This window comes from Apteryx rowi, unplaced genomic scaffold, assembly GCF_003343035.1.
Source record: "Apteryx rowi isolate R43461 unplaced genomic scaffold, aptRow1 scaffold_73, whole genome shotgun sequence".
Taxonomy (NCBI): Eukaryota; Metazoa; Chordata; class Aves; order Apterygiformes; family Apterygidae; genus Apteryx; species Apteryx rowi.
This window is the reverse complement of record NW_020451016.1, coordinates 1,887,136-1,910,592: the sequence shown is the minus strand read 5'-3', so window position 1 is coordinate 1,910,592 and position 23,457 is coordinate 1,887,136. Positions and strand designations below refer to the sequence as shown.

At 38.0% G+C, this 23,457-nt stretch overlaps 1 protein-coding gene across 1 annotated transcript in view; it reads right to left on the bottom strand.

Moving 5' to 3' along the window:
• Positions 1-23,457, bottom strand: part of SPON1 (spondin 1) — a 197,691-nt gene that overhangs the window by 15,902 nt on the left and 158,332 nt on the right. The window contains exon 7 of the mRNA XM_026087745.1: positions 16,553-16,617. Coding sequence (XP_025943530.1) covers positions 16,553-16,617 — 65 coding nt within the window. The remainder of the gene's footprint in view (positions 1-16,552; positions 16,618-23,457) is intronic.

Below are 23,457 nucleotides of genomic sequence, written 5' to 3'. Positions count from 1 at the left end.
TAATATAAAAATAAGGGACATCATTGTGCAGCAGCTTCTTTCAGGCATTTCTATATTGTCACTCAGAAAAAAAACCTCTAACTACTACTTTAGATAATAATGATATATTATTCATTTATATATCATGCCATCTATTTGACATAATAAATACATTCAGAATGGTTTTAACTTAACAATGAACTGCAAAAAGGCTTTTCTCATTTAAAAACCTGTCAGATATCTGAGAATCCTGAACTGTATTGTATTCTTTGCAGCTTGGTCACAAACCAGTTCGGTACGGTTCCCCTGCATAATGCCGGTGGCCTTTGTTTCTGTTTAGATGAGCTGCATGTCACCTTTCAGCTCACTTACTGTGCATTCACAGTCAAACCACGTTTTAAGAATCCTTTTGCAAGATATGGGATTACCATATCTTATCCAAGCCAGTCTGAAAAGGAAGCGAAAGGAATATCCCTGTACGAATTCAGCAGACTTCTCACCTCTTCRCTTCTAGGAGCTCTGGGGCTACAAATCACCTGCCTCCCCTCCCTTCTGTTTTCCTCTAAAGGAAAATAGAAGAGCCCAGAGTAATTACAGCTATATTTACAAAGAAAAGCCTATGGGATGTCGTAAGAGTGCTGTTACTTTGTACCTCTTTTTCATTTGGCCAATCTACAAAGCCGTGACCGTGCACCCTTTGCCTTGAGAAATAATCGTGAGAGACTACCTCCTTTATCCGGTGTGAGAATCATCACAGCCAGATTGCTGATCCGCTCCTCTCCCACAAGCAATATCAGATGAATAGCACAGGCTTATTTGTCAGAGTGCTTTAGCCAGAAACTCCAGTTTGCTATCATAGGTTTCATTTATTCTGAACATTAGGTTACTGCAAATAGCTCCTTTTAGCAGAAATGACTGTGTGGCTATTTATTGGAATAGTTACAAAAATGTAGGCTTTACCTTCAAAGATTTTAAAAGAGAGAATTCTCATGCATTCCAAAACAATTTATTTTACAAGTAGCAAAACCTCACAGTTGTATTTTATGTTTTCCTGGTCCCCGTGTAATCTCTGAAGATGTCCAACATATCACCACCGTTATTAAGACTTTATTTATTAACTTCTTAAAGAAAGACATTTCATTTAATTCAGCATCTATAACCATCTAACCTACCTATGCCTTTTTGGTGTCTAGAGATGTGAATTGGAGAAAATGCTTAGTTATCATTACAACCCTAACAATGAAAAGAAATAACAATGCAGATTTTTAAATTTTGCATATAGATTTCTGTTCACCTGAAATCTTTTAATCGACAAATTGCTCCAGTTACTTGGTGATTATTTATATACATATGAGGAGATAGGATTAGTAAGTAGATATATAATTGTGCGAAAATATAACCCATACCTCAATACTCACAAAATTATAAAGGGAAATTATTTTGGCTGAAGGAAAGACAACAGATGGTTGGGAAATAATCATAAAATAGAAACTACCAATGGAAGGAACATACAAGGAAAACAAAAGCAAAGATAGAACGGTATGAGTAAGTTTGTTTTAATTGGATGGCCATTAATTTCTATGAACAATCTGTGTAAAGTTCTTTCGGTGATTGTTATTAGTTAAGTCTTTTCTATGTTTTAATACCCAACTTTTTCTGCCTAGTGGCATTTGAATTTTAAATAGAAAGTAAATGGTAAGTGAGAGAAAATGGAACTGCCATATGTGCTTGCTCTGACAAAAGATGATTGATACAATTTCTTTTTCTTTTCCAACAAACACACATGTTCTTCCTTACTCTTCTGAGATTGAATTAAGAATTTCTTAATTTCTTAATGGGGGTGTCTGTCCATCTGTCAGTGAAGTTTCCCTAACTCTCAATAATACACATACTACTTAAGACACTAATTCTCTTAATAAGCATGATGTAGCTTTGTGATTAGGGTTTAGTCAAAACCTAATAAATATATGTGATTATAAATACAAAGACATCAGGTGAATACAGTACTTCACAATTGCATAAGACTTCATGCTACAACACACAGAAATTTGCAGGGGAGCATGCTAACTTTGTGATACCAATAGATTTTGGGACTCTGCTCTTCATTTAAGTGGACCTGTGTAGTGCTATTAAAACTGGGGACCTGGTTGAGGGGGGGGGCAGCATGTGCCATTGAGTTTACGGATTGTTGTTAAGTTTCCAGAATATTAATAAAATGGAAACTCATGTGGTTAAAGCTTTTCTCTTATATCAGTTATCCAAATGTATGTATACATTTTGAGCTACTGAAAACTGAACTTGCCATATATTGCCCTCATTTTACAGTATAGCTGAATTACCAAAACTGGTAAAAAAAAATGCCAATTGCTTCTATGGATTTTTAAAATGTTTTTTTTTTTCCTGAAATTTACTGCAAGTACTTTGTTTTGTTCTGTTTTTAGCCAAACAAACATTTCTTCTGCCTTTCATATAAAATGTAAAACTTATATAAAGATGTAAAAACATTAGGAACATTTTTTGCATCGTTTTCACTGTGAAACCATAAATTTACTATTTTGATCTGAGGCCTATATGAAAACTTTCATGTTGAAGTCAAGCCCTTTTAACAGAAGCATTTTGATCAGCCCTACTGATGCACAAGCTGATCATTCGACATGAATTACTACTGCTGCTTACAGCGGCCCTGAGTCCCCCGACACTTCTGTGACACTTCCAAAGTACGTCAAAGTCACGTAAGCGGGGACGGGAGCGTAGCAGCRGAGGGGAGCTGGTGTCCCTCCAATGGCACATCGATGCTGTGCGCTCAGCCAGGCGAGCGCCCGGGGAGTACGGGCAGGCGCTTGCTGCGACCGCTGCGAGACACGCTGCCCGAAGCTGCCTGGCTGCGCTGCAGGAACCTGCCCCTCGCCCGTGCGGGGCTGCAGCGCTCGGAGCTGGCTTGCCGTGCCACGGGGGTTTATGCCTTGCCCGTACGGTATCACAAGGCACAGTGCCTGACTTCCTCCCTGTATATTACTTTGTATAACAGATTGTTCTTTCTTTATGCATTAGTATTTCTCATTGGACCGAGGGGTTAAAACTCTGCTACTTTTGACAATATTCAACTTCACTGGATTCATCCCAGCTATCCATACAGTCTTAAATGGAGAAAATAGCTGAGCTAGGCATTACCAAAGTGTTGCCATAGAAACAAGCAACTCTGTCTGGCTGCCTCATTCCTCTCATTTTGTACACAAAATCCCCAAACTGTGAAAGTGTTTCTTAATGCTATACCTTACAGTTTTGTGAAAGGAGACTTCATTTACGTCTGGATTGACAGATACTGGCTTTCACCCCATAGTAGTTTAGACAGCTCAGTGTGACAGTRGGAGATAACAAGAGAGGGAAGGATTTGTGGAAAAAAACTTTAGAGGTTTATAGAAATAGAAAGTAAAGACACATGCTGTAGTGGCTCTACAGAAATAAAACGTTGCTATGCAAGAATCTAAATATAGAAATAGTTTACAGAATGCTATTGGGGAGGGGGGAGGCAGGGAGCAATATAACACTTTGCAGGCTGTCATCGTAGTGTATTCCTGGGATGCATGTCACCAAATTACTTAATAGGCTTTAACTATTGGGCTCAAATAGTACATCCATGCTGGTCAAGGATTACCCTTAAAAAGCACAGAGTTATCACAATATAGTATTTTCATATTTTATTACTTTACCCCTTTGCAGTAGCAGATATGATAGAATCCCTGAATGTTCTGCAGGAACATATTGTTACTACCACAGCTTATAAGAAAATGGATTTTAAGAAATCTAAACCCAGAAATATTAATTATTAAAAATGCTACTGAGCAGTTGAGCACAAAACCTGAGTTTTGCCAAGATAAAGCATTTTCATCTTCTCTACATAACAGATATTCTGTTAGAGGGTATCTTTCCATTTAGGACTATGACAAGAGATCTCACAGTAACAGGGCACATAAATCTGAAAAAGACATTTATTTTAATAGAGACATTTGCATTTCTTCTACAGATAATGTACTTTTCCTCTAAGAACTGGCTTCTTGCTGCTTTTGTTTATTGTATTTTCTACTAAAGCTTTTACTTTAAGAAAGCTGATTTCCAAGAAGATAGCCTGGACACTGAACATTTTTTATGATTCTTAATTTTATGACTTCAGGATATTTTCTTTTAACTCATAATTAATGGAAAAAGTACCACTTATCATGAAATTACTAATGAATAAGTATTTGAAAATCTACATCTGTATGCGAGTTATAAAACTGAGGTCCTGGCTGCTTCTTACAAGAGCAGTATTATTAGCCATGATATAGTGTAAAATGCCAAATCATACATTCTGCTTGTTTCCACTTCTTTATGCAGTTTCACCAAAATATCCCATTTTTTACTGTATATACCATTATGCATTTGAAAAACCCTCAACCTGAAAATCCCCCCCACCAGTCTGAGTTCTGTGATCTGATTTTGTTCTTGATGCCCTTCTCCTGCTTCTGCTATGCCTTTCCCAAAATACTTGTTCAGCCGTTTGTATTTTCTATGGCTTCTCAGAGATGGTCACTTTCTGAAGAAAAAATGAGCTACCAAACATTAACAAGTGATCACAGGGATACTGAGATCTTCATATATTCATTAAACTTGGTCAAATATGGATGAGTTTTTCAACTCATTGATTATCAAGTCTTTTTTCCAAAACTTGGAAATACCTACTTTCGTAGTTAAAGAGCTGTTATAACTTTTTAAGCACTATATTTTCCTCTAACTTGGCATGAAAATTTCTAACTGGATACTTAACATATAGTGAAATTAAACCAATGGAAAATAAGATAGCATAATAAGTATCATACAAGATGAACTAGAATTGATACATAACATTTCTCACATTTAACGGTTCTCTTGTTAAAAATTGAATCCATTGGTCAAATGCACTGAGACAAGAAAATGATGGAGTATGCTATTTTCCTCTGTTCAAGCAAATCACGAAACAACTTTCTACTATTCTTTGCTGGCACTGAATTGTAACATGTGCAATGAGACCCTGTATTACACCACGCGAGCACAGCAGGACGTGTCTGTAGGAGTGTTTTAGTTCACATCTGGAGTGCACTCTCCAAGTGAATTTCCCAGTTGTGCCACTTACCGTGCTTTGGTTCACAGCACGGAGCAATCTCAGAGCACAAACTGGACTCCTCCAGCTCAAACTAAACTGGAAGACGCAGTCCAGGAGCTTCCCCCTCCAGCTGCCAATAGGCACCCACAGTCCATGCAGCCAGACTGCCGATAATCCAAAATAACCTCCCATACCCAAAAGTGTGTCCGTTCTTCAGGACTGTTTCACTCTATAGATCTGCTCCTTTTGCAGCGTATTTTTTACTTAAGCAGACAGCTTCAGTATCTATTCATTAAGAAGACTCTTCAGGATATAAATACATGCACTAGAGAGACCGTAATGCTTACACCATAGAATTAAAGTAGTTAGACTTTTAAATTTAGACAAGAAGCCTTCTAAGTTTAGACAAGACGTACCTCACACAAAATCTTTTGAAAATACTACCAGAGTGCCTATTTAAGGCAGAATATGGTCCATGCAATACAACACAATTTCAGGTACTGAAATTCTTATAAAAGGGTATCTTTACTTGGAAAGAGCCACATAGGGATTTGAAAAATACTTCTAAGCATGTCAAAATTTAAATCAACACATTTGTCACAAGAAAAGCACATCATAGTTCTTCAGAAAAAAACTCATGTCTTTTTTCTTTTAGGATAATACAGATCCAGTGATGCCAAATACAACCGCATTTCACTCATCCCACTTCATTATAGTGGCAAGTCACTGAGAATAAATTTGTAACTTAGACAGTTTATCAGCCTATTCCTCGTTTCAATTCTTCATGCTCTAGCTGCTAGCAATTTTATATCCTTTTATTTTCAGTTGTTCATGATGACTTGTTATCAATGAGACAGTCAGGCTTGTAAAAATCTAATTATTTCTTTGCTAGAAGTTTTATTTTCCTGAATGCAGCTATTATTGCAGCAAAAATCATGTTATTGTGATTTCAGGTGCAGTAATGTTGCTGTTACAGTGAAAATAACTAGCTTTGTTTTTATGACAGACTTCCCAATTGTGTTATACAAGTAACGTTCTTACTACTACGTTTAAAGATCTGTTGATATTGTAAGCTATTAGCTGCAGTTAATACTATAAGCTATTTTTTTCCCCCAAGAGTCCCCAAAATGGTCCTTAAGGTTTGCTTCAGGCAACCAGCTGAAACCACCTCAGCCTGATAGTTATTTAAGTTTCTTTTTTAATCAAGTATTCTTTTTGAACTGTTCATGCTATCCACTTTACTCTCACTTATCTAACAAATCACATTTGCATAACTATCCACATGAGAGAATTTAAATGTATGAAATAATTGTCTCGTGCACACATGAAATTATTTGGACCCTAGCTTTGGAGTAAATCAACTGACATTAATGGTATTACCCTGCACACTGACAGAATAATTTATCTGTGCAATAGATGTTTAAGTGATATTTTTAAAGAAAATAATCTAAAATGGAAGGAATACYGAACTATGTGAGTAAAGATCATGCCTCTGTGGATCCTTACATTATTCCTGTTTTATTTCTGCCAAATAAACTGTAGTAGTACTGCTATTAATTTTATAATGCATTCTATCTAATGATCCCATATGTAATATATTCTTGGACTTAAGGGAGAGAGACTCATACATACTAAATAGTGCAAAGGCCATACTTTATCTCAACTATTCACAGTTCTATATCTTTATTAAAAGAAAAAAAAACTATTATAACATCAAAACATTACTGATGTCCAAAACACCATGGACTTTTGAACAGGACTGAAGYTCACCTGTGTTACAAACACTCTGAAGTCCCTAGATTGCACCCACAGTATAACCAACAATTGCCCATGTGACCTATATTATTTTCTCTTTAATTAAAATCATGTCCCAGCCTTTCATATGTCTTCATTCATTCTTCACCAACAGATTTAATAGCTGCCTGGCTTTAATACACGCTTTCCCCTTATTATAAAAGACTTAAAATATACACTTTTCTCTAGTCTAAGAAACTTACAGGTGGTGCACCCAGGTGCACATCATAAGGTGTTCTGTGGGATAAATGTGACTACAGAAGTATAAAATTGTAAAGCAAGCAAATACCTGGACCTTACTTTCTAAAAATCACAGAGGTAGTGGAAGATACTTGCAGTATTCAGTGAGTTAGGAGAAAATGTCAAACAAATATGGAAGAAAAACGAGCTTTATAAGGAATTTAACATGTGTCAGTATATAATAAGCTTCCTTATTTCTGTATAACCCTCAGCTGACTCTTATTCACACTAGGTGAATTATACACACATGATTTCTCTTTCCAATTAATAGGTGGAACAGTGTTTATAAGCAATTTGTGTATTGAAATGTTAATGATATACAGTGGATAGATTATTAAAAGACTATGATATGAGCTTTTCTTTTCATTTTGGAGGAGACAACAAAATTTAATCTGCCCATTACAACTGGTTAATTACAGTTCAGAATAAGTCTGTATTTCACCATTCAGAATGCCAGTAAAACCCAACGATAAGAGTATATGTGTTCAAACATGTCTTTTCTTAATACTACTTCTCATCTGGATAGTCTAAGGACTTGATTCTTTAAGCAACTGAATAACTCAGAAGCTAATTTACTAATTTCTGGTGCATGCTTTTGTAAAATACATCTTGATMCCTGTATCAGGATTTATGGACAGTGCATTGCACACTGGGAAAGGAGATCATTTTAGCATGCTTCATGTAATAGGAAAAGAATCATATAAACTGCAAGTGAGCAACTGATCTTATAGTTACTCATCCAGGCATCACACAAAGCAAAACTTTTGTGACTAGATACTGTTTTAAAGAGACTATAGTAATGGGTACACAGCTTCATTCATATGAAGTATTTTAATTGGATGAGTAGGAACTGGAATGTCTGTAACATTTAAGAACCCCAGTTTTTCTCTATTGAAGTTGATTAAAGAGAATTAGTAGGTACTTTTCAATGAATTTTCATTTGTATGCTATGAGGAGTTTGGTGTGGTACTTGTGAATAATTCTATTGACTCTTAATAAGATCTTCTTAGGAGACTAATTGACATTAGTAAATTACAGACATTGTCAGATCTCTAGTTTCTAGGGCTTTGGGCATTTCTTTTTTTTTTTTTTTTAATCTAAATCCCCTCTGTTATCAAAGCTGAAAGGCACATGGATTTGAATCTTCCCCTCTCAATACTGATTAATATAGATTTAGGAGAGAACAACATTTGACACTGACATTGGAATTCTAAGCAAGTTAGACACTGTAAAATGTCTGGTCCCAATGGAAAACATCCTACTGATTTTAATTGTTTTTTGATCATGAATGTTATTTGATCATTTCTGTTAGGATTTGGTGAATAGGTGTATCCACGCTAAACCAGCTGGTGGCAGCAAGTTAATGAGACATGCAGCACATCCTCTTGCTGGCACAGAGGATCCACAAAATAATGGCCATGCTCAGAAGTGAATTAATATTATAGTGGCACTACTACTTGGAGCATGTTTTGTGGATTTCCTAAACAGTTAAACAAACACTATCAGCTTTGCTTAAATCCCATACCTTCCTTCCCTCCAGAAAGTGTATTACAAATCATTTCTGTAGGAAGGTCACTTCTGTCCACTACTGCTTGTTCACAGCAGATCTACACTGTAATTCAGCAGTGCAATTGTAGCATATAGGCATGTACAAGGTGGGTTTTTTTTGGTGAGTTCAAGCATTAATTGATGCACAACTCGGCAGCACAGCTGTCTGTGTGGGTTTCTGCCAGGGGCTGAGCACACGCCAGGTGCCTAACCTGGACTGAAGGCTGCACGACCGCACCTTCTCTGCTGCTCTTGCCCACGGTGGCTCAACTAAAGACAGCTCAGACAGCCCCTGCTGCTGTTATCACACCTGATTTCGGCACGTACCTACCCTACCTGAAATGCCATAAAAATATTGGAGCTGTCATAAATTGCTGAATTAGTTTAACCTTAGTATTTATAATAGCTAACTGCAGTGAATCATGTAGAAATTAAAATATAATACAAGAGAATGAGGAAGCTGTTGATACTAGCTTGGTTTTATCAAAATCAGAGGCAACATGTAAACAAGGAGAAAAGAGAATTCTTTTTTCTGGTAAAACCACTCATCCAGGCCATGGAACTACTCTGTGCCTCTGTTTCTTCTTCCTCAAACAGTCTCCTTATTGCTCAGGTTGTACACTCTCCAAAGCAAGTTACTTCCAATGTGTAGGAAGCACAGCAGGGCACGGATTTTGAGTAGAGCCTATAAATGTTTTTTAATATAGACCACATTAAAGGGAAGATATCAATTTTAGTTGGGCAGTGTATGTACTTACAGTGTATCCACACATATAGTTTAGAAAGAAACAGGTCATTCACATAGAGGGATAGGTAAATTAATTTCTCAGATTCTCCAGATAGATAGGTATAAACATTAATAACATAAATTATGAAAAAAAAGTACTTCTGAAAGATATTCAGTAAATGTTAAAAACAATCCTGAAATAACATATTTATTTTATAGGACAACACAAAAGGAAATGCCTACTTGAAATCTTCATTCTAAAAATCTATTCCATTTACTGTAAGTATAATGCAAATTTAAGTAATTTTGTCCTATTTCCAGTGCAGACAAATGAAACAAATGGAAAATCAATTTCAAGTGGAACTGACCAAATTATTTGCATTATCATTTGCTTTAAAAATGCAGTTTTGGGTGAACAGGAACTTTGTTTCTTGAAACTGAATTCTGTAAGTAGTCAAGAAAGGAAACAAATCTAAAAGTGCTTTCTTTTTCAAAATGTACCTAATTCATGCGTTCTATTTTAAGTGATATAGAGGTGTTAAAAAAAGGCTAAAAACCTGAAAATGGAACAAAATATTTTTGTTGGCCAGGAACAGTCTCTCTTCCAAGGCAGCCAGGCAACTGAAAAAACTATCATTTGCATAATGCTAAATGCCACAATATAAGAAGACAGAATGATTTCTAATTAATGCGAACGTGCAACTGATCTGTACTTATTTCACACATAGCCTTCCCAGTCTTACAACATTGGTCAACTCAGTGTTTTCAAAACATTTTAGAGATGTGTCTCTTTCAGAAAAAGAAGGGTTTTTTTTTTTTTGTTAAATGTTTGTTTATACATCTTCTGTATGTCTCGCCTCTCATCATTCCTCTCCATCTCATTTCTCTACCTTAGAGAAACACAGATACTCTTCATCATATGATGTGACTTCTCCTTTGCTGCATGCTTCAATGAGCAATAAAATAGTTAACCAAATTATTAGTACACGTGACTGAATGTGCAGAAACTACATGGAAAAATGGATTCCTCAAAAGTCAGGGATACACAACTTCATCTGTTATACTCTGGACCTTTTGAAGGTTTTCTTTCATAACTGTAATACCTAAAGACTAACTCCAACTGTATTTCACTATTCATTGCAGCAGATAATGGAACTCGTATCACCCCTTCTCTTCTGTCTCCCCTCCCTCTGCTTCAGGTGCAAATCTTAACCACTGCTTTCTTTCACTGGCTAATAAATACTTTATTATTCCATGCAAAATGGCATGGCTTGAGCTAGAGCACTATGATATGTGATGGTAAAGTGCTCTCACTGTGTAGGTTGCTGGTTTGAGTTTAACATTCAGAGATGGGTATTACCATTTAAATCTCTTCAGGAGGAAAGGAGAATTTAACCTAGATTTTCCAAGTATTGGGAGAGTGTTCTCAATATTGCGGGGGAGACCCGTCATTTCTCTGACCAATATGTATGTGTGGCTAACTTAAAAAGTGTATGTGAAGATTTCTATCAGATCAGGCCCTGGCTGATGAAAGAGGCATGGGAACACCTAAATTATGGAAGCTAATAATGTTTAGCTGCCATCTGTTGCCTATCAGAGGTCCCCTCACCCCTGTGAAGATTTCATGAGCTTTGGGAACACTGACAGTTGGTTGTATTTTTATACATTTAGCAATGTTATAACTATATAGGTACGTAAATACTTTAGGAACCTTTAGTAGAAGATTACAGTGAAACATAAGATGAGGAGAGGGTGCTATTTCATTAAATTTCAGAACACAGTAAGGAGTTTCTGACTTAAATGGTTCCCAGTTTAACAGCATCTACATTCTCATTCAACGACCTAAATACAGCAGCTAGGTGAAGTAACAGAAGTTTTGTGGGCACGAAAAGAATAACAGTAGATGACAMARAAGTAAAAAAAAAAAAAAAAAAAAATCCTCCAAAACAGATAAAATTCTCTGCTCATCTATGACTTGTTTTCAATTCCCAAATGCTGTAACGAAGACTCACTGAGTGTGGCAAATTAACTGTAAGAATGAAACATAAAACAAACATTTTTTGCTCAAATTGTAGCAGAAGTGGTCTGGAAGGAAATGAAGATTGAAAGAGATTTCACACAACAAACAGAAGAAAATGGAAAAGAGTATGTCTGCATTTTTTTCTCCAGATAATATGACCCATCAACATTTTTTGGGTTAGAGCCCTTTCTGCATTTTCCCATCACTTTTCTATATTCGTTGTTTGATTTCTCAGACAGTTTACTTTGTTGCCTAGCTTAGTCATATTATCTATCTCAATGCTGAAAAACATATTTGGGGATATCCTATTCATTTTCTGATATCCTTCTTGCAAGCCAGGAAGAACAGCCCTGATCTCTTCATAGAGAAAAGATATCAAGGATATGTAAAATTTGAAAAGGAAGGGGATTGCTGGGATAATTTGTAGAGGATGAAAGTTGTTTTACAGTAAACATTCTATGGTGTATATGTCACATATATTAGCTGGACTAAATATTTCTACCCATCTGGATTATAAAGGAATAGTCCTCCTTTTCTGCTAAGCTTCTTTTTTGAGTGCTTACCAAAGTATTTTCAGATAATCTCCAAGAAAATGGGAAAGAGCTGCTTAAATGGAAGAGAGAAAAAAGTAAGACCTGCACACAATCAAGAGGCAGAGGAAAACAACAGGAGCACCACTGCTCACTCAAACAGTAGTGAGAGCTAAAAAGGAAACAGGAGGGACATAAGGAAGGAGGGGGATGACTTTTCCAAACTTGAGACAGTTCAAAATTATAGCCAAGAAAACATGCTTATCACTTTGATATGGAGTGGCTGTAACTAAGTGTGAGCAGATGAGGTAAAAAGGTTGGAAAGCAATGAGAGAAGAGTATGAAAAGTAACTTTGGTGAATATTTCAGAAAAATCTAACCTTTTACAGTCAGCTAACCTCACTATGATATTTTCCTAGATTAAATATCTTGAAAATAAAAAAATAAGTAATCAGTACTAACTACAGAACACACAATATGCTTAGTTATAACTATAAACATACTGCCAGAGACCTCTTTCCCAACACATTCTTTCTTTTAGCTAAGGCTGCAGACTGAAACCCTGGTAGGAAAGGAATGGGAAATAATAGGAAGCTCATTTATGCAGGGAAGTGAGCTCTTCCTGCCAGTTTTTTATAAACTGCAAGGTTTTGAGAAAAGAAGGTAAAGCCACTTTTTCAATTAATACTTGCTCTTTATTTTTTCAAATCAATATTGTCTTTTCATGTATTACCTTTTAATGATACAGCACCGGACAAACCTTGCCACAGACGGCAAGTCTGTGCAGCATGCCGCGCACCCTGACTAGAGGTCTGTCCAATGCTGCATCACCTCAGAGTTCCCAACATCAGCAGGAACTTAAGATTTTATAACTTGCTATCACTTGTTCTGGGATATTAAGAAAATGGTTGCCTTTCTGTAGAGTGTTTGTGCCTTTCTTGTTGGGATCCAAAAAGAACCAGCACCTCCTGCTGCAAAACAGTAATATACTTATCAGAGCGTTAGGCTCTGTGTACATGGAACTCCATATTCCACAGTGTTGCATAGTGCTCAGTGCTTTTCTGCTTAACAGTAACTGCAGAAAGTGGTTAGACACAAGAGTTACAATTCAAAGACTTCTCCCTTTGCCTAGATTAAGAAAGAGCCATATGCCTATCCTGGACATTTTTGTACATGTTAGAAAGTATCCAAAGAGAAGTTTATTYATGTGTTATTCCTTTCCAACTGTTTGTTTTCAATTCCAGTCTTTTTTCAGAGAGCTGAGGTTTGTAGGGTGAAATGATATTCCTTGTTCTTATGTGGTATTTTGGTTTGGAGGTCCAGCATTTTTGGAAAATCAGAGATCCACCTGAAGACTGCTTTCTTCTACTCCCCAATCATCATGACAAACATGTTGTTACACAAAAGAAAGAGATATGTATGATAAAGTCTTTCCCTTATGGTGAGGAATTACAGAGCACTAAGGATAGAATGACCATGAGAAAACAGGCAACTGTAAAAACAGTAAGTGCTGTGACAACACTACATGGCTTGGATTTCACCACATTCAGCTAATTCAGCTTTCGCCAAGATGTGAAAATGACAGTTTCTTCCATGGCTAACAACTGACTCTCCTCCCTACCTCCCCAAACAGGCCAGTTTTTCTTCTTGTAATTGACTCCAACTAGTCACACTCTATAACATGAGTTAGGACCAGGATTAGTGCTTATTTTTCTTCTGGTGGGTTATCCTGAGAATTTCTTTTTCAGATAAAGGCTCTTAGACACAGACCTATACGCTTCCAGCCTTCAGTCTATAGAGAGCTTGAGGCACTACTTAATGCGGTACAGCTGGCCCCATGAGTCACAGCCTCATTGACCGTCACTGACACTGGGGAAGAAAAGCCATTTAATTGCATGATCCATCAGTGAGAGAAGCCCAGCCAATACTGCCCTGTTGTACCCTATTATGGGTGACTGGAGTGCAAATGCAGTGGCTACCATCTCTGAACTCTGAGCAGACTGAATTCACTAACTTCTGACACTGCAGGCCTCTGGAAATTGGCTCACTAGTACTATGCATTTTATATTTGTTGTAAAACAAACTCAGACAGGTTTTTCAGCTGTGCTTATTATGCCACATTGTAACACTGCTTTGACATCACTCTCACACCATATTATATATTAGACATTTAACTCATGATTATGCAAAAGGAAGTTATTTATTCGTGACTTTTAGTCAATTCTCAGTTAGCAAAAGGGCCATCCTATGCATAATAATTGACCAAATGTTTGTCCTGAACATTATCCAATCCTTGCACAGTTACAATCTAAATTCCAACAGGGATGATCAGCAAATGGCAAATCTAACACTAGAAGTTAACGGGAATTGAAAAATCTGCCTTCCTTTGAAGCCGAAATCTTATTTTAAAATGGAACTAAAAAGAAGGACATCATGGCAAAATATGATAAAAATTATTTAAAAGCCAGAAATTTAACAGTACCTATAAAGTAAAGGAACATTTGTTAGAGGAACCCTTGCCCAGCATTTTAAAGCACAAATACCTAGATATATTCCTTTTGGTGTTACTGAAAGGTGAGAACATTACCCTATGGAAAAGGTAAGAAGTGACTGGAAGAACATTGGGAGGATGTTGCAAATGCATTTTCATACATGGCTGTGAAAGAATATGCCTAGAAAATACCTGAAGTTGTTCACTCTTGACTTTTTTGTGAAGTTTCTCAGTGATGCATTAAACTAGCTATTACCACTAGAGGCAGTATACATTAATAGCTTTGATTTTTGTTATGTAATATATTCAATGTATTTGAAAGATGATGGATTGAGACTTTGGAGGAGAGCCTCTCTCCATCTTTCTGTACACAAAGTACAAGCCTGCTCTCTTGTCAATGCCATAGCCTTCCAAGCCCCCAGAACAGTCAATTCCTACTAGTATTGTTCACTTTGATACAAAAGCACCATACATAAATGCTGCTTCAGAAAAATAACTGAAATTGGAGAGAAAAATAAATGGCTCATTTCAGCCAAACAGACCTTACCATAGCAGAACAGGCAGGTGGACTAAAGTTGCTATTTTACATTGCCAATTTGGAGTGAATAAAAAGGAGGCAGCAAGCAAAAAAAAAAATTGGTATTCACAGCTACTGCATGGCAAACACTACCAAATCCAGCAGGGTTCATTATCTGAATATCCTTTAAAAACAAAATACTCAGTATTCAGGGGAATAACACCATAAATAAAGAATGCCATTACTGTCATCTTCACTGACTGCTTGCTGGGTAGCACCAGCCAAAAGCACCTACCTCAGAATTCCTATGCAGAGCCTACAACTCTGTTTCAGAGTTAAAGTATCTTCAAGTGATGGAAAATCCAACTCATATTCAGGTAAGTTGTTCTGAAGGTTAGTTAAAGATTTTCCCCACACCTTTGGTCTGAATTTCCTTGGCATCACCTTTCATGATAGCAGGGATTCTGAAAGGGCTTTTTTTTGCTTGCCGCCTTTTCGAAAGTGAAACCTTTTCACAATTTAAGCTGTGATCAAGTCACCACCTAACCTCTTTTTTTTTTTTTTTTTGGGGGGGGGGGGAATAAGTCCTAAGCCTCTTAAGAGCTCCTAAGCCTCTTACAGTAGGGAGTTTTCTAAAAACTGAGCGCTTCTTGCATCTTTTTTTTCTGACTAACCTCCAAATTTCCACATGCTTTCCGAAGGACAGACAACAAAACCAGACACAGCATCCCACTAACTCTTTCCCTCATGCTTTTTACAGCAGAAATAGCACTACCTGGTCCCTACAATATTGCAGTAGAGTAATTGCCCTGTTTCTCCAAGAACTTGATTCAACTCTCTTAACTAATGAGATGATTCCTTATACTTGGTTTTCATCTTTAGTCACTCCTTGTAAGTCTCACCCATTCAGGCCTGGATAATTAGTAGGAGCATTAGGCCAAGCACAGATGAGGTATGCAGGAACCCTGCTCCCCTGTCCACAACCCCAACAAATAAGTTCAAGAGTATTGTAACACAAGGATTTTGTCCTGTTTTGAGTGCCAGAGATCCCCAAGTAAGGATCCTTGGAAGCTAGTTAGCTGTCTCACTTGATAAAATAAATGGTTTTACTGCCATCAGGATCACAATGCTATCTTAGAGTATTTCAAAGTAGTATTTTAGGAGGCTTTTGTTGGTGGATTGGGGATTTTTCTAGATAGAAAACCTGTTATATCTTTGTGTTATTCACTGTGTGGACACAGTGCATTAACCAGACACTAAAAATACTAGGTGCGGAATAGTACAATATATATTGAGCAAGTGTTGAATAATCATTGTTCAACTCAGGCATGAACTCTATGGGGTGATCCTTCTGCTGTGACAGTTAGTGAACCAAAGCACGTAAAAAATGAAGAGTTGATAAAGAGGAAAGAAAGAGAGAAGCAATTGTTGGCAAAATCGAAAAAGATAAAAAACTCATTTATCAAAATATTTTTAGATTGTTTCTTTACAAGAGTAAATGATTATGTGAGACAATGAGTTTGGAGCAGTCTGTTAGACAACACCGGACCCAAGGCTATTGAGACACATTATTCCCTACTTACTTACACATTTAGTGGTTGCCAGGCAGGCCACTGTGCTTTTGCCTTGATGACCGTTAAAACCTCATCGCTCTGTAAAGAGAGACAAAAGAAGAAAGTAATTAGGACAGTTTTAAAATGAGAGCAATATGATTTACAGCAAAAAAGAAGCAGCACTTGATCAATTGTGCCTCCAAATTCTGAGGCGAAAGGTGCTCTCTCCTTTCTGTTGCCTGGGCAATGCATGCCCGTGGCTGCACAGCGTTCCCGGGGGGAGCCTGGAGGACCGCAGGCCGCCAGAGCTGCGCCAGAGGAAGGCAGGCCTCTGGCCCAGGCTCTGCCCTCTGCAGCAGCTGAAGTCACCTTCAAGGGCAGAGAGCAGCTGCAGACCATGTTGCTTTTGCAGGTTCCCCCTGTAAGCGCTGCAGAATATATGGTACTGGAAGCATCCCAGTCACTCAGTCACTGCTCCTTGGAGCTGGCTGGGCACCAGAGGCCGCTTGGTGTCCAGCAGCCTGAGCCAAACCCGAGCCCCCCCGCCACAACGCAGGAGGTTTGAGGAGAAAGCAGAGACAGAATCACTGCAAATGTTTTAGCTCCAACAGATCTCCGTGCTCCCCTACAGTGAAGCCTGCAATCTCTCCCAGTAGGAAAGATACGGCATAAAAAATCAACCCCACCACCAAAGTGCCCATATCTCATGGGGGGGTTGCCACCTGGTGCAATCCTATGTGAGAATAGGCATGCTTAACACTGAAGCTAAGAGCTAAGTATGGGCTGTAGCATTGGCAGGTACAGCACTTGTGGAGGAAAATGGCCTAGAAAAATTATGAGCTGAAGGGAATGTTTTCAGCGTGGTGCACAGCGATGACCGGTATAAATAAGGAGAAGACCTTTGTATTGGGGAATTGCCCTAAACCAGTATAACCAAATGGAGTTTGTTCCGGTAACACTGTGAAAGAGCGAGCTGTGCTGTATCCTGGGCTGTTAGTGCCCGTGTGGTAGTGGATGGGCAAAAAGTGTCACGTGACTCTGACAACCCTCACAGCAAGAGGCAATTAAGAGGTTAAAAAATACAGGGGCCAAGAGGCAAGCAAAGACTAGAGGCTGCTGCTCTCAGCAGCCTAACACAGCCTGTGAGAATGTGTAATGATACTGTTTACTACTCTCACATCAGTGAGGATGCAAAGAGCCCTGGTGGCTGCTCTGCAATCTCCTCCAAGTGACCTGCTGACAGCACTTGCTCTTTCCTCCCCACTCACTCGCTGACAGATACCACACACCTGTGGAAGCCCGTAGTGTGGCAAAGCTGTGTGCAAAGATTACTTCCTCAAGCCCGTAAGAATTCCTGCATCAGCAGTTTTAAACTTTGTATGTGGTATAATAAACCCAGGACAAAACCAGGAGACTCTTAACAAGGCTCTGATGCCCAGAAGACATCTATCAAGCGTTTTGAGAACCATTTAGCCCTTCTCCCCTAGGAATCCACCCAGTAATTYGCCTAGAAGAACAGAGAGTTCACAGCTCATTCACATCATTTCTACTGTCTTTTAAAAATATTTCCCAATTAGACTAAGAAACCCACCTCATACATTACTAGTAATTGGCACTTCCAGCAGAGCTGGTCTTTCAGTTTAGTGATAATCTTGCCATTTCCTGCTTGATGGCAATAGTTCTGATACCCTAGGCTAGCTCTAATCCATATATGCACCTGTTTAAAGAAATCAGTTTTTACTGGCTGTTTCTACCCCTTTCAGTATTCTCCAGCTAACTCTTTTCACCAAAGCAATTACAGCATTGGTGTGCCCTCTCTGCACCATGTGAGGTTTTCAGGCTGGGGCGAATGTATGTGACCAGGCCAACCATCTCCTGACCCCGCTCGGCCTCCCTGCGAGACTGCCTAGTAACGAGTACAGATACATCTTCATGCAGGAGAGACGCATCAAATCCAAATTCACCTATAGTAACCTTACTGCTTCCCACTGTGCCGTCAAAAGTGGAAGAGACAGCTTCCACTAATTTAAAAGGAAACTGATTAAATAAATGAAGTTAAAAGTCTGGCTCATACATTACTAGACTTCCTCTGTCAATAGAACTTACCTTAATTTTTAATTTTCCTTTTTTTAACATCTTAAGACTTTTCAGCCAAGCATATCTTCATTTACTTTCCTTGAGAACACATTTGCATTCAAAATTATTAACTATTAACACCCCAAAGAAAGTCTGTTATAAGCATAAATGGTTGTTTCTTAAAATAAGACACTGCTTATCTAATAGAAGCCAATAATTATGTCAACAACATCCAAATCACTCATGTCTGAAAGCATTTTAATATGTGCTATTCAAATTAAAATTGCATACCAAGAGCAGATGAACCATGATGAATAGTTTAGTAGTGACAGCAGAGAGAAGGAAATATGAAACAGAACATGTACATTCAAATATCCCTTCCTTTTTGAGGGAGATGAAAATTCAGATGCAGGAGCTGAGTTCATGGCCACTTTCTGAACAATAACCAAAATCAAAAGATAGAGAATCCAGCATTTTGATGGGCCTGAAAACAAGATACACATTTTTGGTACCTATAGCTCCTTGACACAGGATTAGGCTGCAAATGCGATTACATGATTGTTATTTCAGACTGATATTCTAATTACGTGGTTGTATCTATCTTGGAAGATTTGAAATGTTTCTAATTTTTGAGAATTTTATAAAACATAGTGGCTACATTTTTATTAATGACAAATATACTTTTACATGCATAGATAGACAGACAGATTAATATCCTTGAGCAGATATTTAGTACACTCAAGAGTCTTCCCAGAGCAAGTGTATATGTTAAGAGGATGAAACCTCACAATTGTTACAATTTGGATTTAAAAGAGCAAGTTTCTGGTTGATGTCTGCCACAGACTATGACAGGCTTTGGGGTGGCCRTGGCTTTTATGTGCATGTGCCTGTATCTTCTACAGACAGTTCGCTAAAAAAGAGCAGAAGGCTTTAAAAAAGGGCAGGTTTGATTGAACAGAACTAGAAAACCAAACTTTTGAAAACTGAGAAAACTCAGAGCAATGAGGTTAGCCAGACCAAAACCGAAAAAGACTGTATATGCATAGTTCTGCCCAGGATGTCCTTAAAATGGATCTTGCTGCCCACCAACTCAGTGACTTTCTGAGAGGCAGCAAAGTCTGCTCATCTCCTCCTCACTTCCGGGATGCTCTTCGTGCTGGTCTGGGGCCCGGCAGCCGCCGCTCTGCACCCAAACGCCACACACACCAACTCTCTCTGGCTCCTCCAGAAAAGGAGCACTTCCTTCTCCTTCCAGCAGATCCAAATGACCTTGTCTTTTTAAAAGGATGAGATAAACTCAAAACTACCAAAGCAAACAGACACTATCTACCACCTAAGTTCACGTCCTTTGTGAACTGACCACAGAGAGCAATCTCTACAAAAGACACAGTAGTTAGATTTGCTTGCCAATCTCTTTAGCAGTAATTTGTTGGTACGTGGTAGAAACTGAGGATATAAAATGCCTGAAGTCAAACCCCCAAATTAATAATATGCAACTAGTCAGTCCAAAGCATGATTTTTCCATGACGATATCTAGGAAACTGCCTTGTATTACCCAACTACACAGACTTTAGGGAAGAGAGACATAAAACAGCAAGTAGTTTTCAGGTTTTTGAATTTTAGTTAACATTTTCTTTGGGCTTGTGTTTTTACACATGTACCCATTTTTCTCTCCTCTTCATACTCCCCAAGTTTTGCTTTGATTTTTTGAAGTAAATAAATACTCCAATTCATGTCAAAACATGGCAAAGACAAGTAGTATGTTTCAGTGTTGTATGTTGCAAGTTGTCTTGTTACCATCTATGCGTTTCGCTGGGAGGCAATGATTCCCCAGTACTGAAACTGTTGAATTTTGAAATAGAAAACTAGATCATCTGCAAAATGATTTGAGTGTCAAAACTTAACAATTTCTGAAGAAGGAAAAGGAAAAGGCACCAAAGATATTGCTTGGAACTCCTAAAAATCCTTTAGGTAAAGCCTGATGCACACATATTCCAACAACAGAAAAAATCAGAAGAAAACTTGCAAGCCTGTTTAATGCCTCCACGCATGTGGAAGATGTCAGTTTGGGACTACCTGTCAGTTGTTACAGAGATACACAGGAGGGAAGTTGCTAGCATATTTACTTTGACATTTAAGGAGGTTTCCTCCTTGAGCACGAATCAGAGAATTTGCATTTGAGAATCTGTAATTGAGTTTTTGCTCAGTTTGCTTTGGGCATATCTATACCATGAAATTCTCAGGTTGGAAGAACAGGGCTGAGCAGTGCAATGCAGCACCACAGACAACCCCAGCACGCTGCGGTTACGCTCACGCGGCTCCTCCTTGGGGCTTCTCAGCAGCCATGTTTGTAGCCCACAGCCTGCAGTTGTTGTGTAAATGCGCTACTGCTGATGCAGATGTCTGCTGCTTACTTCTGCAAGTCACAATTTAGTAATTAAATTAATATAAGCTCTCAATAATCTTCATGGTAAATCTCTTTGAAAAGGGTAGACAGACACAATCACTTAGAAAATGTCATATAAAATCTTTGCAGAACCTACTGAAGCCTTTTCTAAATAGGATTTCAGTTTCCACTTGTATCAGAACGACCCTTTCCATAAACACTTAGAGTTTGCTCAAAAGCCCAGTGGAACCAATAGGATTTTAGAGATTGATTTCAATATTTTTTGGATTACAGCCTAAATTAAAACATGCAAAAAACCCCAAACAATCATCTCTCCCTCCAAATCCACATTTTTATTTATGTTTCAGCAGAGGATGGGGGGTTGACTCAATAACTTTTCCCTATGAAAATACTGTCCTCCAAAAAGTCCTAATAGCATGATTTTAAAAAATTAATAATGCTATTCTAATACAGACAGCTCTACTGACATTTTGTGGTTGGTATAAATTAAGAATTTACATTATATCCATTTGTTCATGCAGCGYACAAACGAAGATGCATGCAGAACAAAGTCAATACATGGCACCAAATAGCACCCCATACTATGAAACCACTACTAAATTAGGTCCTTCAGCCATGTACGTTACAAAAGATTAAAACGATTTCCTCCTCTTCAAGAACAGAAAATGGGACATAGCTCACAAAGCAGCATTGAAGACAGAGTTTGGTTTGAAGCCTTTTGCAACCAAAGGGATTTAAAACAACTTGTTTAAAGGGTAACATCCATTCAAATGTAATGAAAGCTTTCAGCAAAAATTTTAAGCATCATCTGAATACCTTTGGAATAAAAGAGATTAGTAGGACCTGGAAAGGCATGCAAACTATTTCATGTGTGCCTGCTGCTTTTTGATAAGTGTTGTGATTAGTATCTGTTAAATACTGAAAGTTATTTTTATGAGCAATTTTTATTACTATTTTTATAATACGTGTACAGAGTAACTTTATAAGATGTTACTGTGCAGATCACTTAGCACTTTGTAATAATGATTTAATTCAGTTCAGCTAAACAAATGACAGTGTTATTATCTGATAGCAAAATGAGTCAGATTCAATCACCTGTGAGAATGAAAAACACCTGTTTTGAGCCAGAGCTTAATTTCACTCATTTCACACTGCTATTGGTTGGCATTCATTTGATTGTTTTGGAACAGACAACATTTAATTACTTCCACAATACCCATCCGCACAGTATCTGACTGCCTTTCAATCTGCGGTGGGCTTATTTTCACAGGAATCTTTGAATGTAGAAAAAGCAACAATATTCTCAATTCACAGATGATGAATTGAGTGCCTTCTGGAAATAATCTAACATACCTGAGTTTTAAGACAGCATCTTAACTGCAAGATCATCCTTTCCCTCAAAAAATAACTTCTCATCAAAACAGGAAAAGATATAGTAAGGAGCAGAAATATATAATGCACAGTGTGTCTTCTGTGAGGAATCAAATGCTATGAAAATGAAAATACTTTGGATGGACAGTTGGGCAGTCTTAAAAAACAGATCAGTCTTCTACAATAAAAGAGTGCAAATAAACCTCCTCCCTCCTTACTTCACCTCCACCCTACTCAAACACCCAGAAATCGCTTTAGGATGTGAAAAGCCTGTGTTCAATAACCCTAAAACTTTTCTTTAGTTCATGAAAATATTTTCAGGTCAATAGAAGTCATCAAAGCCTCAAACATCGGTGCCTTGTTCCTGGGTACAATATACAGGTAGCTGCCCTGGTAAGGAGTGCTGGGGGGACAGCCCCAACCAGCTGCAAGCACCCAAGAAACAGCAAGGCTCCTGTGAGGAAGAGTGCCCATGCTGTGCTGAAGACAGATTTTGCCATAGTTATTCTTCTTGAGGGCTTAGATACCTCACTCAGTCCTAAAAGAAAGTGTTTATGTGCAAGTGACAGCATGGAGCTCTCCTTTGAAAGCAGGCATTTTTCTTTCTCCTAAAATACGAATGGTGATAGTGCTTTGCTATAATACTCTAGTGTTTATACCTTTTATATAGGTACAATTTCCGATCAAGGAGTTACAACTACCTAGAAAGTGTCCCCATGGCTGGGTGAAAGACAATCTAGATGACACTGCTATCTTGTCTACTGATGAAACTATCACACTCCGAAAAAAGGCTTCAGCTTTGGGGCCAGACGGAGTCCAAGAGGGAGCCTCATGGTGAAGGTACTTGCATGGGAAGGAGGAAGTCTCTGTGTGGGACTACTTCGGGTGCTTATCTAATAACCATGTTATGTAAGAAGGAGGCTATCTGGCAAGAGGAAGGTAACTGGATACAATTTGGATACATGTACTTAAATTCTACTTAAGTTAGGACTGAGGTGTACCTTCTTTGTTTTCATGTGATTGTTAGGGTTCGATAACATAGCTTTCAGTAGAAGTTGATTTGCCTGATATTCATTTATGAAGAA